Consider the following 13,035-nt stretch of genomic DNA (forward strand, 5'->3'; position numbering starts at 1 on the left):
AAATCACCATATATGGAGCTTACAACGCCTAGTTTTACTATGCATAACTTCATCTGCATGTCATTTCCATGCATATTTCCATCTACTTGACACCATATTTAACACTGTTAAAGGTACAAGACATTAAGGAAATATGAGATACGGACTATACATGACATTTGTGCCATACACAATTTTTATTGCTAAAAATCATCCAGTTCCCTTTCATGGGAACTTCGAACTGCGTCCTCTAGGGGTTTTCCTTGTTATGTTTTAGCATAAATATCAAAATCCATAAAAAACAAAACTGTTTAAAATAGTTCTCAGATAATTATTCTAGAATAGAGTTGATGTCATTCATTTCCTCTTCCCAAATAGTATGTCAATTGTTTTAAACAATTCAAATCAAATTTAACTTATGCAGTTTTGCTGATAAGGTGAACATCTTTTAGCTATTTTTAGCCTATATTTATTGCAGTGTAAATAGAATTGTCTGACTCGGCGTGTCACACTGACAACGTAGCCCATTTTAAAAAGAAAACATGCAAATTACCATTTTCTTCAAGTTGTATCCTTCAAATACAGTGATATTTTTCATAATGTTGTGGAGATGCCTTCACATGAAATCATCACCTCCTGTGCAGCTGTGGTTGTACAGTAAGCTATAATCATTGGACCTATTCAAACCGGGCAATGGACCGTTCGACCTCTGAATACAGCAGTGTCTGCCATAATATCGAAGTAAGTTCGCATCATTGATCATTGTTCTCACTAAAATATTTTCTCATAACATGAGATCTGCAGTTTAGTTTAAAGATGAATTATTGTGCACCTATTGCACTCCTCGCTGTCATTAAAATAGCATGCCACAGGAAAAGTGATCAAGCGCATCCACTAAATATGTCTAAATTCATATAATGTTTGTTTAACTTCTGCATAATGACTTTATGTCATTTCAGTGCTTATCTCCATTAATGAGAGTGGAATATTTAATGAAAATGTGGATATCGAAATGAAAACTTCACTACTTTTCTCACTCCAGAAAAAAAGAGTGCGTACGCATGGTCTAGACTCTAGAATGTCCGTACGGACATTCATTTTTTATTATTTTTTATTTTTTATAAATCCCGATATGTGTGTGGAAAATTGCGTACGCAATTTCTATGCCCATTTTGTGCGTATGCAACGTTTATAAATGAGACCCCTGGTGCTTTATTGTTCGGCATGAGTTTAAGGGCATTAAAAAGTTCATGTTCTGTTAAGGGGGATACAAGAGAACTTATTTGATGTTTACTAAGTTGAGGTAGGTTGATATATGAATTGATGTCTTTCTGATTCGGGTCTCTTTCAGAGGAATATAATTTACTATAAAAATGTTGCCTATGAATTAGGAATTGGGCATGTTTATTGATTAATTCATTTAATTTAAATTTATATTTTCTTAATGTATCCTGTGTTTCATCTGTTGGGTTATTTATGTTAATGTCTTCTAGTTGTTCGATTTTTTTTGTTCCAGTTGCTTGTTCCTTCTCTTTCCTTTTTTTGTAAACTGAGAATGAAAATATTTTTCCTCTTAGTACTGCTTTCCCTGCTTCCCACAGAAGAGATGGAGATGATTCCGGGGAGTCATTAATCTCTAGAAAGCATGCCCACTCTTTTTTAAAATAACTGTCAAAGTCATGGTCTTTCAGAAGAGATGTGTTAAATCGCCATCTAGTAATGTGGACTAATTCTATTCTATTTTAATGTTACTGGGGCATGATCACTAATGACTTTTGGATGGATCTTTGATTCAGAAATATTTGATATGATTGAATTACTGGGGAGAAAAAGTAATGCGGGAATATAAATGGTGGACTGGTGAGAAAAAAAAAAAGAGTATAATTTAACATTAGGATGCTTATCTAAAATTTCATCATTAAATAAATAAAACATTTTCTGAATTAAACCCAAATGTTCATATTTTTGCATTCAACAGTTATCTATTTATCTATCTATCTATCTATCTATCTATCGCTTTGTTTCTGTATTTTTTGCTATGTTTAGTGTTGATGCTATTATGCAGCCACTCTGGACTCACTCAAGGTAAATAACTTGTTCATATATCAAATCTGATATATCTCAGTTTAAGCATAACAGGTAATGATTTTTAATGTATGCATATTTACTCTTAAATGTATTAACTCAGTGGAAGCAAAACCTGTAGTGAAGGTGACTCCAGATCAGCGTGTGTTCAGAGGAGAGACAGTCACTCTCACATGTGACATACAGAGAGGAAGAAACATTCAGTGGACATACAGCTGGTTTAAAGATGGTCAAGCCATCCCAGACACCACTGAGAGAGTCTACACCATCACATCTGTGTCTGATAATAGTGGTGAATACAGCTGTGAAGCAAAGAGCATCAGCGATGCTGTTACACTGACTTTATCAGGTAAGTGTTAATATTCAGATCTGTTTATTGCTCATTTAAAATCTATTTTTGTGGCTCAACACTTTTCTTATACTCTTCTGTATCAGCCACATCTGTTCTTAGAAGAGGACTTGGCCTGGCTCCATGCCCCACACCACATAACAGCCAATTACAACATTGGTGCGATTATTCAATTGAGCTCCATATTTTTTTTTTTTTTTTTTTTATTTGTTGAGCCCATATATACTTTGTGGTTTCTTCATTAGGGCGATTGGGCGACGCACCACTAAAGTGCAAAAGTGCAATTGTTTTTTCTTTCTTTCTTTTTCTATCACAGCTGTCACTGTTCTAGACTGCCAATCAGCGTCAAGTCACATTCTGTTGAGTACCGCACCTTTTTGGGCGATTTCACTCTGGCCGAGAATCGGCCTGACTGTTCTCATATATAGGCTGTTCCATTACCCTTCAAATTGCGCAAATTGAAATTGCGAATTGAAAATACGCCTAATGGAAACGCGTCAATTTCGCAAAAACGCCCATATAATCGCAAAAAAGTTTACGCTCGCATGAGGTGGTTTTTCAGGCAATGCGAAAAAGGAATAATTTGCAAAACTGCAATGGAAACGTTTTTTTCGCATTTACAGGTCAAATGGCGTATGTAAAAAGTCATATGATCATTCTTCAATGTACTATAACCTCCAAGAAACACTTAATACGTGGCAGCTCTCCAGTATAAGGGGCTTTCCATGCCATTAATGCTTAGACAATTTACACTGTAAACGTCTGCGGTGCAGTGTGGCTCTGATACGGCCACTCTAGTCAGTGCTTGTGTTTATTCCACGCCGCGCACGTTTCTGAAGCGGCTCTCTGTGCTGCTTCTGTAAAGATACACGCATACGTTTCCTTTGAATAAATATAGCCAAAATCCATCAAATCCCACCAAACACCGTTGCCATGACTTATCGCGAGAAGGTTACGTTTTAGTCGCATAGCATTGGTTAATGGAAACGCCGTCATTTCGCAATACTTTTTTCGACATTCATAAAATATCACAAAAGTTTTGCGCAAATCTGTAATGGAAACGCGCCTAGTGACATACAGGAGTCGTACATTATTAGACACGCATTATTATTAATGTGCAAACAAACAGACCGTGTATGTGCGCTCTCGGATAGTTTTTTGCACGAGTACATTTCAGTACAGTCGCATGTCTGGCAAGTGTTTTATAATGGACACTCGCTGAAAAAGTGTGTTATTATAGAAGTTTGCAATGTTCAATGGTGTTTATATACATATGGGCATCAGCACTGACAGAGGAACTGTTCACTGTTGTGTCGAGCTGCCTACAGATCACCATAGTCGAGTGATTTAAATTTGTGTTTTGCTCCGTTTAATATTTCTGAATGGATCGGTATATACTTATATATACAGACAGCTTAAGGCGACTGGTATAGTGGTCTGTTGGCATCTCCTTGTGGTCGTGTGTGGTATCGCAGCTTGACTTGTAGTTGTTTCTATACTGCATGTATAGAAAATGCTCTCTAAACAAATGTAACTTTTTTTCCCTAACAAAACGCAATGTTTACAAATGTATTGTTCAGAAAAGACAAAAGAAAACCACTTCAGCTCATAAGAACACATCTACCAACTTATCCATGGGGTCAGAGAAATAGATGAATCAAGTTCATCAGCAGCTTCCGATGTCGTCAAAAACACAATGACACACAATCAAAAATTCAGCAGTTCTGTCCCAAATGGTTTAAACAGGATAAATTCTTACCAGATGGTTCTGAAATCATACCCCAAACTGTTTTTGGAGGGAGAGAGAGATGCTTTGGCCGCTTGGTATCAGTCACAACCGTGGCTTGAATATTCTGAAGAGTGCAATGCATGATTTTGTTTTGTGTCGAGTGTTTGGTGTTGTAAATATTATAGTTATCATGTTGTTCTCTTATAAGACCTGGCCCTTTTTTTTAAACAACATCTAAAGCTACCAAATTGATACAAGATCTGTGAGGTAAAATAATAATAATAATAAAAACAAAAAAAGAGAATGTAAAAATAAAAATGCAATATATATATAGTATGGTATGATATGATATAGCAATATGGTACAAAATAATCTTGTTCAAATCAATGCGATAAACGAGTTAGGTCAAAAGTAATCAAAAAGTAGTCAGAATGCATTACCTACAATTTTTTATCTACTAGATTATATTATTAAATAAAATTTGTATCATGTTATTTATAATCAGTAATGAACTGTACTTTTTAAGTTATCTAACATGTAATGTTCACAGATTCACCCAGATCTACACTGACTGTGACACCGGACAGTCCTGTATTCACTGGAGAGACAGTCGATCTGACGTGTGTGATTGAGTCTTACAGTGACTGGAGATGGAGAAATGACAGGATTTATGGCTGGACTGACTGGACACCTGACTGGAGATATGAGTGGTATAAAGGCAGATATAGTGTAATGTTACAGACGTCTGAGCGTTACACTGTAAACAGAGACACTCTCACTATCAGAGGAGCTACTGAGTCTGATCAGGATCAGTACTGGTGTAGAGGACAGAGAGATTCTCACTGTGACGGGTGAGTTGAATATCATTGTTTTTATTTTTTAGAATGAAATGCTTACTGAATACAGCACTAGTTTATATTCTGTATTGTATTTTCAGCACAGTATTTTACATACTGTACATTTCATACTGTTTATTATTTCAGTTTTTAGAATGCATTATGCAATGATAAATGATGACCTCAACACACTGCCTGTTAATTCAGTTATTTAATGTCCAATTATAAGCTCAAAATAAATGTGAATTAAATAAAAGATAGTCTGATTTAACTCTCTGGATCAATTTGCACATTTACCACAAGATTGCTTGACTAGTTATACTAAAGGTTTATTGCAGTCTTAAATTATGTACTGTAAATATTTGTAAATATGTAATAATATGTAAATATCAATACATACTACAAGCCAACTATATTTATTTAATGCAGTGTTTTTCTCATTACGAGGTTCATAACAGTGATCATGATACTGCGATGCTGTTTCATCAATATTTACTCATATGTGTATTAATACAGCGAGACCAAAACCTGTAGTGAAGGTGACTCCAGATCAGCGTGTGTTCAGAGGAGAGACAGTCACTCTCACATGTGACATACAGAGAGGAAACATTCAGTGGACATACAGCTGGTTTAAAGATGGAAACACTTTCTATCCATACAGAACAACAACAAGAACAGCAGAGTTCAGTTTCAGAGCTGATTATGTGTCTGATAATAGTGGTGAATACAGGTGTAGAGGAGAGAGATCAGCTTCACAGAGATCAGACATCAGTGCTGCTGTTACACTGACTGTATCAGGTGAGTCTTCAGATTCACATCTGTTTTAATGTTCATTTAACAGTATTTGTGGCTCAACACTTTTCTTATATTCTTCCGTATCAGCCACATCTGTTCTTATTAAAGCCTGAAGCAATTAACTTTTAGATGCAGAACTGCATATGCATATGAAGCCTCAGTAGCAAGTTCACTATTCAGTATTTTGTGCACAAACAAGTAAAATGTAACCATAATCATTTATGTTTTATTTTCTGGGCAAACATGCCTGCTTATATACAGATGAAGCTTATTATTATATCTTCAGGATGCATAGACGTCAGAATTATTTTTCTGATGCAGACAAATAATCAATGATTTGTCTAACACTTCTGAATTTTTCAGGCTCTGAATTTGTTCTTGTTCTCCTGCAGATCTGAAACCAAAGCCTGAACTCACGTCAGATGCTGCAGGAGCTGCACTGACAGGAAACACAGTGACTTTGTCCTGTCGCATGAATCTGTCCCCTGGATGGGACTTTTACTGGTACACACACACACTGAACTCTGAGACAAAGACAGAAACAAACTACTACAGAGTGAAGATTGATTCAGTGTCTGATGGAGGCCAGTACTGGTGTAGAGCTGGAAGAGGGGAACCAGTCTACTACACACAATACAGTGATGCACTGTGGGTGAATGTTACAGGTGAGAGAAAACATAGTATCTGACACAACATACAGATCAGAGACAATATCTACAGAACATCTAAAACTTTGAATCTAAAATTAATGCAATAATCTGTGTTTGTACAGTGAGTCCTAAAGCTGTGGTGACGGTACGGCCTGATGAACGAGTGTTCAGAGGAGAAACAGTCACTCTCAGATGTGATATAAAGTGGGGAGGAGACACTGAGTGGACGTACAGATGGGAAACAGAGGGAACAAACTACCAATATACAAACTCTGTCAGCCGAATCTCAACACAAGAGTTGAACATCAGGAGTGTTAAAGACTTTCACAGCGGTAAATACACCTGTACAGGACAGATGGGAACACAAAGCTCTCAGCGCAGTGATGCTGTTACACTGACTGTATCAGGTGAGTTTGTGTGTTTGTTCATTATTATCAGTGTGAACAGCTTCTCTCTCAGTCTCTCTGTGGCTCTATAACTCCTCATGTTTTGTTCAGCTGAAGCTCAGGCAGCAGTGCGAGTGTCTCCACAGCCGTGGCTGACTGAAGGAGACTCAGTGACTCTGATCTGTGAGGTTACAGGCTCCTCTACAGGCTGGACGTTCAGCTGGTTCAGAGATGATGATCATCTGTCCGACAGCAGCAGAGGAGCTGGAGGCTCTTACACTCTCAGTCCTGCTGCTCTACAGCACACAGGAGTTTATACGTGCAGAGCAGAGAGAGGACGACCAGCCTATTACACAAAGTACAGTAACACACAGCCACTGTGGATCACTGGTGAGTCAAATCATGTCAACATCTCTATTTTAAACTCATTTGATCTGTAATGTTACACCTGTCAACGATTATTAGAACATGTTTTCTTGACAGTGAAGATGTTTAGTGACTAGAAACCTAAATTTAATAGATATCTAGAGTGTTTGTTCCTCTACAATTATTCAGCCTGTAGTAACTGCTGGTAAAAACTGCTTTGCTAGCGCCACCAGCAGGTCAATTTATGAAGAATTTGGTCTTCACTAAACATCTAATAATCTATAGACTGATTGCAAATGGATTTTTGATATTGAATCTTGTTTGAAGTAATGCATAAATCAATTGGACACATTATATGATACACCAGTCAGGGATGTATTAAATTGTTTAAAAGTGACGGTAAAGACATTTATGATGTTACAAAATATTTATATTTCAAGTAAATGCTGTTCTTTTTAACAAAAAAAAGACATTATGTGAAAATCTGAAATGTCTTTGTAAGTGGATCTCAAATGACACAAGCTGCATAACTGGGTTTCATCTCTGTTTCAGGTGTCTCTGCTTCAGTGTCTCTGGTGGTCAGTCCCAGCAGAAGTCAACACTTCTCATCTGACTCTCTCTCTCTGAGCTGTGAGGATCAGAGTAACTCTGCTGGATGGACAGTGAGAAGATACACAGACAGAAACACAGAAGATTGTTCAAAACTAACAGGATCTACATGTCGGATCGTCTCTCTCAACACATCTGACGCTGGAGTTTACTGGTGTCAGTCTGAATCTGGAGAGAAACATCATCCTCTAAACATTACTGTTCATGGTGAGTTGATTGACATAAAACTAGATGTTAGACAAATATAATAGATGATCTGTTTTAATACACATGTTGCCTTCCTCATCTTAATAGATGTTTGTTTATCTGTACAATATGTGTCACCATCATCTTCCTACATGCATGTATCTCTTGTGTTGTGTAGATGGTGATGTGATTCTGCTGAGTTCTGTTGATCCTGTGATTGAGGGAGATACTCTGACTCTACACTGTTTACATCGATCTACAAACTCCTCGATCCCTACTGTAAAGAGGACAGTCACTGCACAGCTGGATCTCAGTCAGAGGTGAGAGTCAGTGGAGTTCAGTCATCAGTCACTGATTCAATTTCATTCATGGGCAATCAGTTATTTCACAAAACATAAATGTATCAAATCATATACAAAATATACTTAATATTGTGCTATTATTGTAGCCAACTACAAGTGAAATCATCACCTCATAACCAACATCGTATAATTCATTATGAAGAGTGTTGTAATTACACTCACTTAACAGCCTTAAAATAAAATCAGATCAAGCATTTTAGTGACGTTTCTGTCAAGATATGTCTGTCCATAAATAAAATTATTTTCCATTCAAAATCAGCTAGGAATAAATCTGAATGTGCTCGTGTCAAGTTCCATTCAAAGAATAAATCTGAATGTGCTCGTGTCAAGTACAGTATTTTTAGAGTGAGGAGGAGATTGGTGAGATTGGTGACGAACATTGAAATACATTTTCATAAATCAATATACAGGCAAACAAATGTGCCATAACAGTCTAATTTTACAGACCTACATTTCATTCTTCAGCATTATCTATTAGTGTTAAGGAAGAAACACTGATGTTACATGTAAAGACATAATGTTAAGCCAATTTTGTTTGTGTTATGTCAATTGGGCCTTTAATATAGAGCTTATATTGTTCAATAATGTGCTTCTATTTGCTTGTCCATCTGTTTTTCAGTGTCAGGTTCAGGTCAGATTTCTGTCTTCAACATCCTCAGTTCTCTTCTGGCAGCTTGTCCGTATCTGCTGGCGACAGTCGTGCTGCTTTTCAAATGCTACAGAGCGAGAGGTAAAACTTCTGTCTGATCCGTCTCTCTCCCTCACAGAGTCTTTTCTACAAGCTAAAAAATAAAAACTTGTTTGTGTGTGTATTTCACAGTTCCATCTGCTGAAGACCAAAGCCAGTATGCAGTGAGAGAAGAAACTTCAACCTGATGTTTTAAAAAAATTCAGAATATTTATCATACTGTTATTTCTGTCAACATATTTGATTTACCTTATATCATTTATATTTGAGTGTTATTCTGTTTTTATTTCCTCATTTTTATATCCTCAAAAGAAAGCAAAAAAAAAGATTTTGTTGGTTTTGGTCACCAGTTGCCTGTTTTAGATCACTTAAAGGGTTAGTTCACCCAAAAATGAAAATTAGCCCATAAATTACTCACCCTCAAGTCATCCTAAAATACACCTGTACAGGACAGATGGGAACACAAAGCTCTCAGCGCAGTGATGCTGTTACACTGACTGTATCAGGTGAGTTTGTGTGTTTGTTCATTATTATCAGTGTGAACAGCTTCTCTCTCAGTCTCTCTGTGGCTCTATAACTCCTCATGTTTTGTTCAGCTGAAGCTCAGGCAGCAGTGCGAGTGTCTCCACAGCCGTGGCTGACTGAAGGAGACTCAGTGACTCTGATCTGTGAGGTTACAGGCTCCTCTACAGGCTGGACGTTCAGCTGGTTCAGAGATGATGATCATCTGTCCGACAGCAGCAGAGGAGCTGGAGGCTCTTACACTCTCAGTCCTGCTGCTCTACAGCACACAGGAGTTTATACGTGCAGAGCAGAGAGAGGACGACCAGCCTATTACACAAAGTACAGTAACACACAGCCACTGTGGATCACTGGTGAGTCAAATCATGTCAACATCTCTATTTTAAACTCATTTGATCTGTAATGTTACACCTGTCAACGATTATTAGAACATGTTTTCTTGACAGTGAAGATGTTTAGTGACTAGAAACCTAAATTTAATAGATATCTAGAGTGTTTGTTCCTCTACAATTATTCAGCCTGTAGTAACTGCTGGTAAAAACTGCTTTGCTAGCGCCACCAGCAGGTCAATTTATGAAGAATTTGGTCTTCACTAAACATCTAATAATCTATAGACTGATTGCAAATGGATTTTTGATATTGAATCTTGTTTGAAGTAATGCATAAATCAATTGGACACATTATATGATACACCAGTCAGGGATGTATTAAATTGTTTAAAAGTGACGGTAAAGACATTTATGATGTTACAAAATATTTATATTTCAAGTAAATGCTGTTCTTTTTAACAAAAAAAAGACATTATGTGAAAATCTGAAATGTCTTTGTAAGTGGATCTCAAATGACACAAGCTGCATAACTGGGTTTCATCTCTGTTTCAGGTGTCTCTGCTTCAGTGTCTCTGGTGGTCAGTCCCAGCAGAAGTCAACACTTCTCATCTGACTCTCTCTCTCTGAGCTGTGAGGATCAGAGTAACTCTACTGGATGGACAGTGAGAAGATACACAGACAGAAACACAGAAGATTGTTCAAAACTAACAGGATCTACATGTCGAATCGACTCCCTCAACACATCTGACGCTGGAGTTTACTGGTGTCAGTCTGAATCTGGAGAGAAACATCATCCTCTAAACATTACTGTTCATGGTGAGTTGATTGACATAAAACTAGATGTTAGACAAATATAATAGATGATCTGTTTTAATACACATGTTGCCTTCCTCATCTTAATAGATGTTTGTTTATCTGTACAATATGTGTCACCATCATCTTCCTACATGCATGTATCTCTTGTGTTGTGTAGATGGTGATGTGATTCTGCTGAGTTCTGTTGATCCTGTGATTGAGGGAGATACTCTGACTCTACACTGTTTACATCGATCCACAAACTCCTCGATCCTCAGAGCTGATTTCTATAAAGACGGGTCCCTCGTCCAGAATCAGACAACAGGAGAGATGAACATCGCGACTGTCTCAAAGTCACATGAGGGTTTGTACTACTGTAAAACAGAGAGAGGACAGTCACTGCACAGCTGGATCTCAGTCAGAGGTGAGAGTCAGTGGAGTTCAGTCACTGTCAGCTGATTCGATTTCATTCATGGGCAATCAGTTATTTCACAAAACATAAATGTATCAAATCATATACAAAATATACTTAATATTGTGCTATTATTGTAGCCAACTACAAGTGAAATCATCACCTCATAACCAACATCGTATAATTCATTATGAAGAGTGTTGTAATTACACTCACTTAACAGCCTTAAAATAAAATCAGATCAAGCATTTTAGTGACGTTTCTGTCAAGATATGTCTGTCCATAAATAAAATTATTTTCCATTCAAAATCAGCTAGGAATAAATCTGAATGTGCTCGTGTCAAGTACAGTATTTTTAGAGTGAGGAGGAGATTGGTGTATCCCCTAATTAACATTTAAATAAATTTTCATAAATCAATATACAGGCAAACAAATGTGCCATAACAGTCTAATTTTACAGACCTACATTTCATTCTTCAGCATTATCTATTAGTGTTAAGGAAGAAACACTGATGTTACATGTAAAGACATAATGTTAAGCCAATTTTGTTTGTGTTATGTCAATTGGGCCTTTAATATAGAGCTTATATTGTTCAATAATGTGCTTCTATTTGCTTGTCCATCTGTTTTTCAGTGTCAGGTTCAGGTCAGATTTCTGTCTTCAACATCCTCAGTTCTCTTCTGGCAGCTTGTCCGTATCTGCTGGCGACAGTCGTGCTGCTTTTCAAATGCTACAGAGCGAGAGGTGAAACTTCTGTCTGATCCGTCTCTCTCCCTCACAGAGTCTTTTCTACAAGCTAAAAAATAAAAACATGTTTGTGTGTGTATTTCACAGTTCCATCTGCTGAAGACCAAAGCCAGTATGCAGTGAGAGAAGAAACTTCAACCTGATGTTTTAAAAAAATTCAGAATATTTATCATACTGTTATTTCTGTCAACATATTTGATTTACCTTATATCATTTATATTTGAGTGTTATTCTGTTTTTATTTCCTCATTTTTATATCCTCAAAAGAAAGCAAAAAAAAAGATTTTGTTGGTTTTGGTCACCAGTTGCCTGTTTTAGATCACTTAAAGGGTTAGTTCACCCAAAAATGAAAATTAGCCCATAAATTACTCACCCTCAAGTCATCCTAAGTGTATATGACTTGTATAAATGAATAAATGAAAATGAATGTGTATTCCAAAAACTGTGTAGCATTATAGGAGTAAATAAATATCTCGGTTTGTCTTGCGTGTGTATCATCGTTTGTAATTCATCATCTAATCCAAAAACAATGTCAACTATGTCTTATATATATTGAAAAACTGAATGTGAGGGACACCATTATTCCTTATAAAACAATTTAATAGAACAGACCTCTACTGACAAGAGGTTGTGATTTTTTTTTTTCTTCCTGAGAAAACTAATTGACTAAGATGATTAAAAAGGTCCCTCAAGTTGTCCATATTCAGAGAAATAGCCTCTTAACATTTATTAATCTTCTCAAAAAACAGGCTGTTTGCCTGTGCTGATGAAAAAGTGACATTTTAAGATTAAATGTATTGCTTTACTTGCTATATGGAACACAACATCCATGTCTTTATTTTTTTTCCAAAAACCACTAAATGAACCACTTTATGGCAAGCCGTTTTAACATTTAATCTATAAACCGCACTAGTATCTAATTTAACGTTACTTGTACTTATTTTTTAGACACTACACTGTAAAAAGTAATCATTGAATCTACTTACGAAAAGCGAGTAAATATAACTGATTTTTACAAATTTGTTGAATTTACTTAATTACACTGTGTTATGTGAACTTTCAGGTGGATGCAAGCACCCTCATGTCGTTATAAACTTATAAGACCTTTGTTCATTTTCGGAACACAATTTAAGATATGTCTGATGAAATCCAAGAGCTTTCTGCATAGACAGCAACACAACTACCACATTCAAGACCCAGAAAGAAAGT

At 36.6% G+C, this 13,035-nt stretch overlaps 1 protein-coding gene and 1 long non-coding RNA gene across 2 annotated transcripts; both read left to right on the forward strand.

Moving 5' to 3' along the window:
• The first annotated feature begins 1,814 nt into the window (after window positions 1-1,814).
• On the forward strand, window positions 1,815-11,969 carry LOC107686742 (basement membrane-specific heparan sulfate proteoglycan core protein-like). The gene is made up of 11 exons (XM_016483839.1): window positions 1,815-1,839; window positions 2,168-2,413; window positions 4,693-4,852; window positions 5,697-5,776; window positions 6,166-6,438; window positions 6,546-6,830; window positions 6,921-7,199; window positions 10,424-10,687; window positions 10,845-11,090; window positions 11,713-11,823; window positions 11,914-11,969. Exons 1-11 carry the CDS (start codon window positions 1,815-1,817, stop codon window positions 11,967-11,969), a joined length of 2,025 nt encoding a protein of 674 aa, XP_016339325.1.
• Window positions 8,260-9,211, forward strand: LOC107686733 (uncharacterized). The gene is made up of 3 exons (XR_001634065.1): window positions 8,260-8,290; window positions 8,952-9,062; window positions 9,153-9,211. It is a non-coding gene; the product is annotated as an uncharacterized LOC107686733 (long non-coding RNA).
• Window positions 11,970-13,035: the final 1,066 nt, after the last annotated feature.

The sequence above is a fragment of the Sinocyclocheilus anshuiensis genome, unplaced genomic scaffold (genome assembly GCF_001515605.1).
Source record: "Sinocyclocheilus anshuiensis isolate Anshui unplaced genomic scaffold, SAMN03320099.WGS_v1.1 scaffold1717, whole genome shotgun sequence".
Lineage (NCBI taxonomy): Eukaryota > Metazoa > Chordata > Actinopteri > Cypriniformes > Cyprinidae > Sinocyclocheilus > Sinocyclocheilus anshuiensis.

What these genes read in the sequence shown, in the direction of transcription:
- LOC107686742 (XM_016483839.1), top strand. Translation starts at nt 1,815, where the DNA reads ATGCGGGAATATAAATGGTGGACTG. An exon ending in TGTTACACTGACTGTATCAG is followed by an intron (nt 6,831 to 6,920) that starts GTGAGTTTGTGT and finishes TGTTTTGTTCAG; the next exon opens with CTGAAGCTCAGGCAGCAGTG. An exon ending in TCTAAACATTACTGTTCATG is followed by an intron (nt 10,688 to 10,844) that starts GTGAGTTGATTG and finishes TGTGTTGTGTAG; the next exon opens with ATGGTGATGTGATTCTGCTG.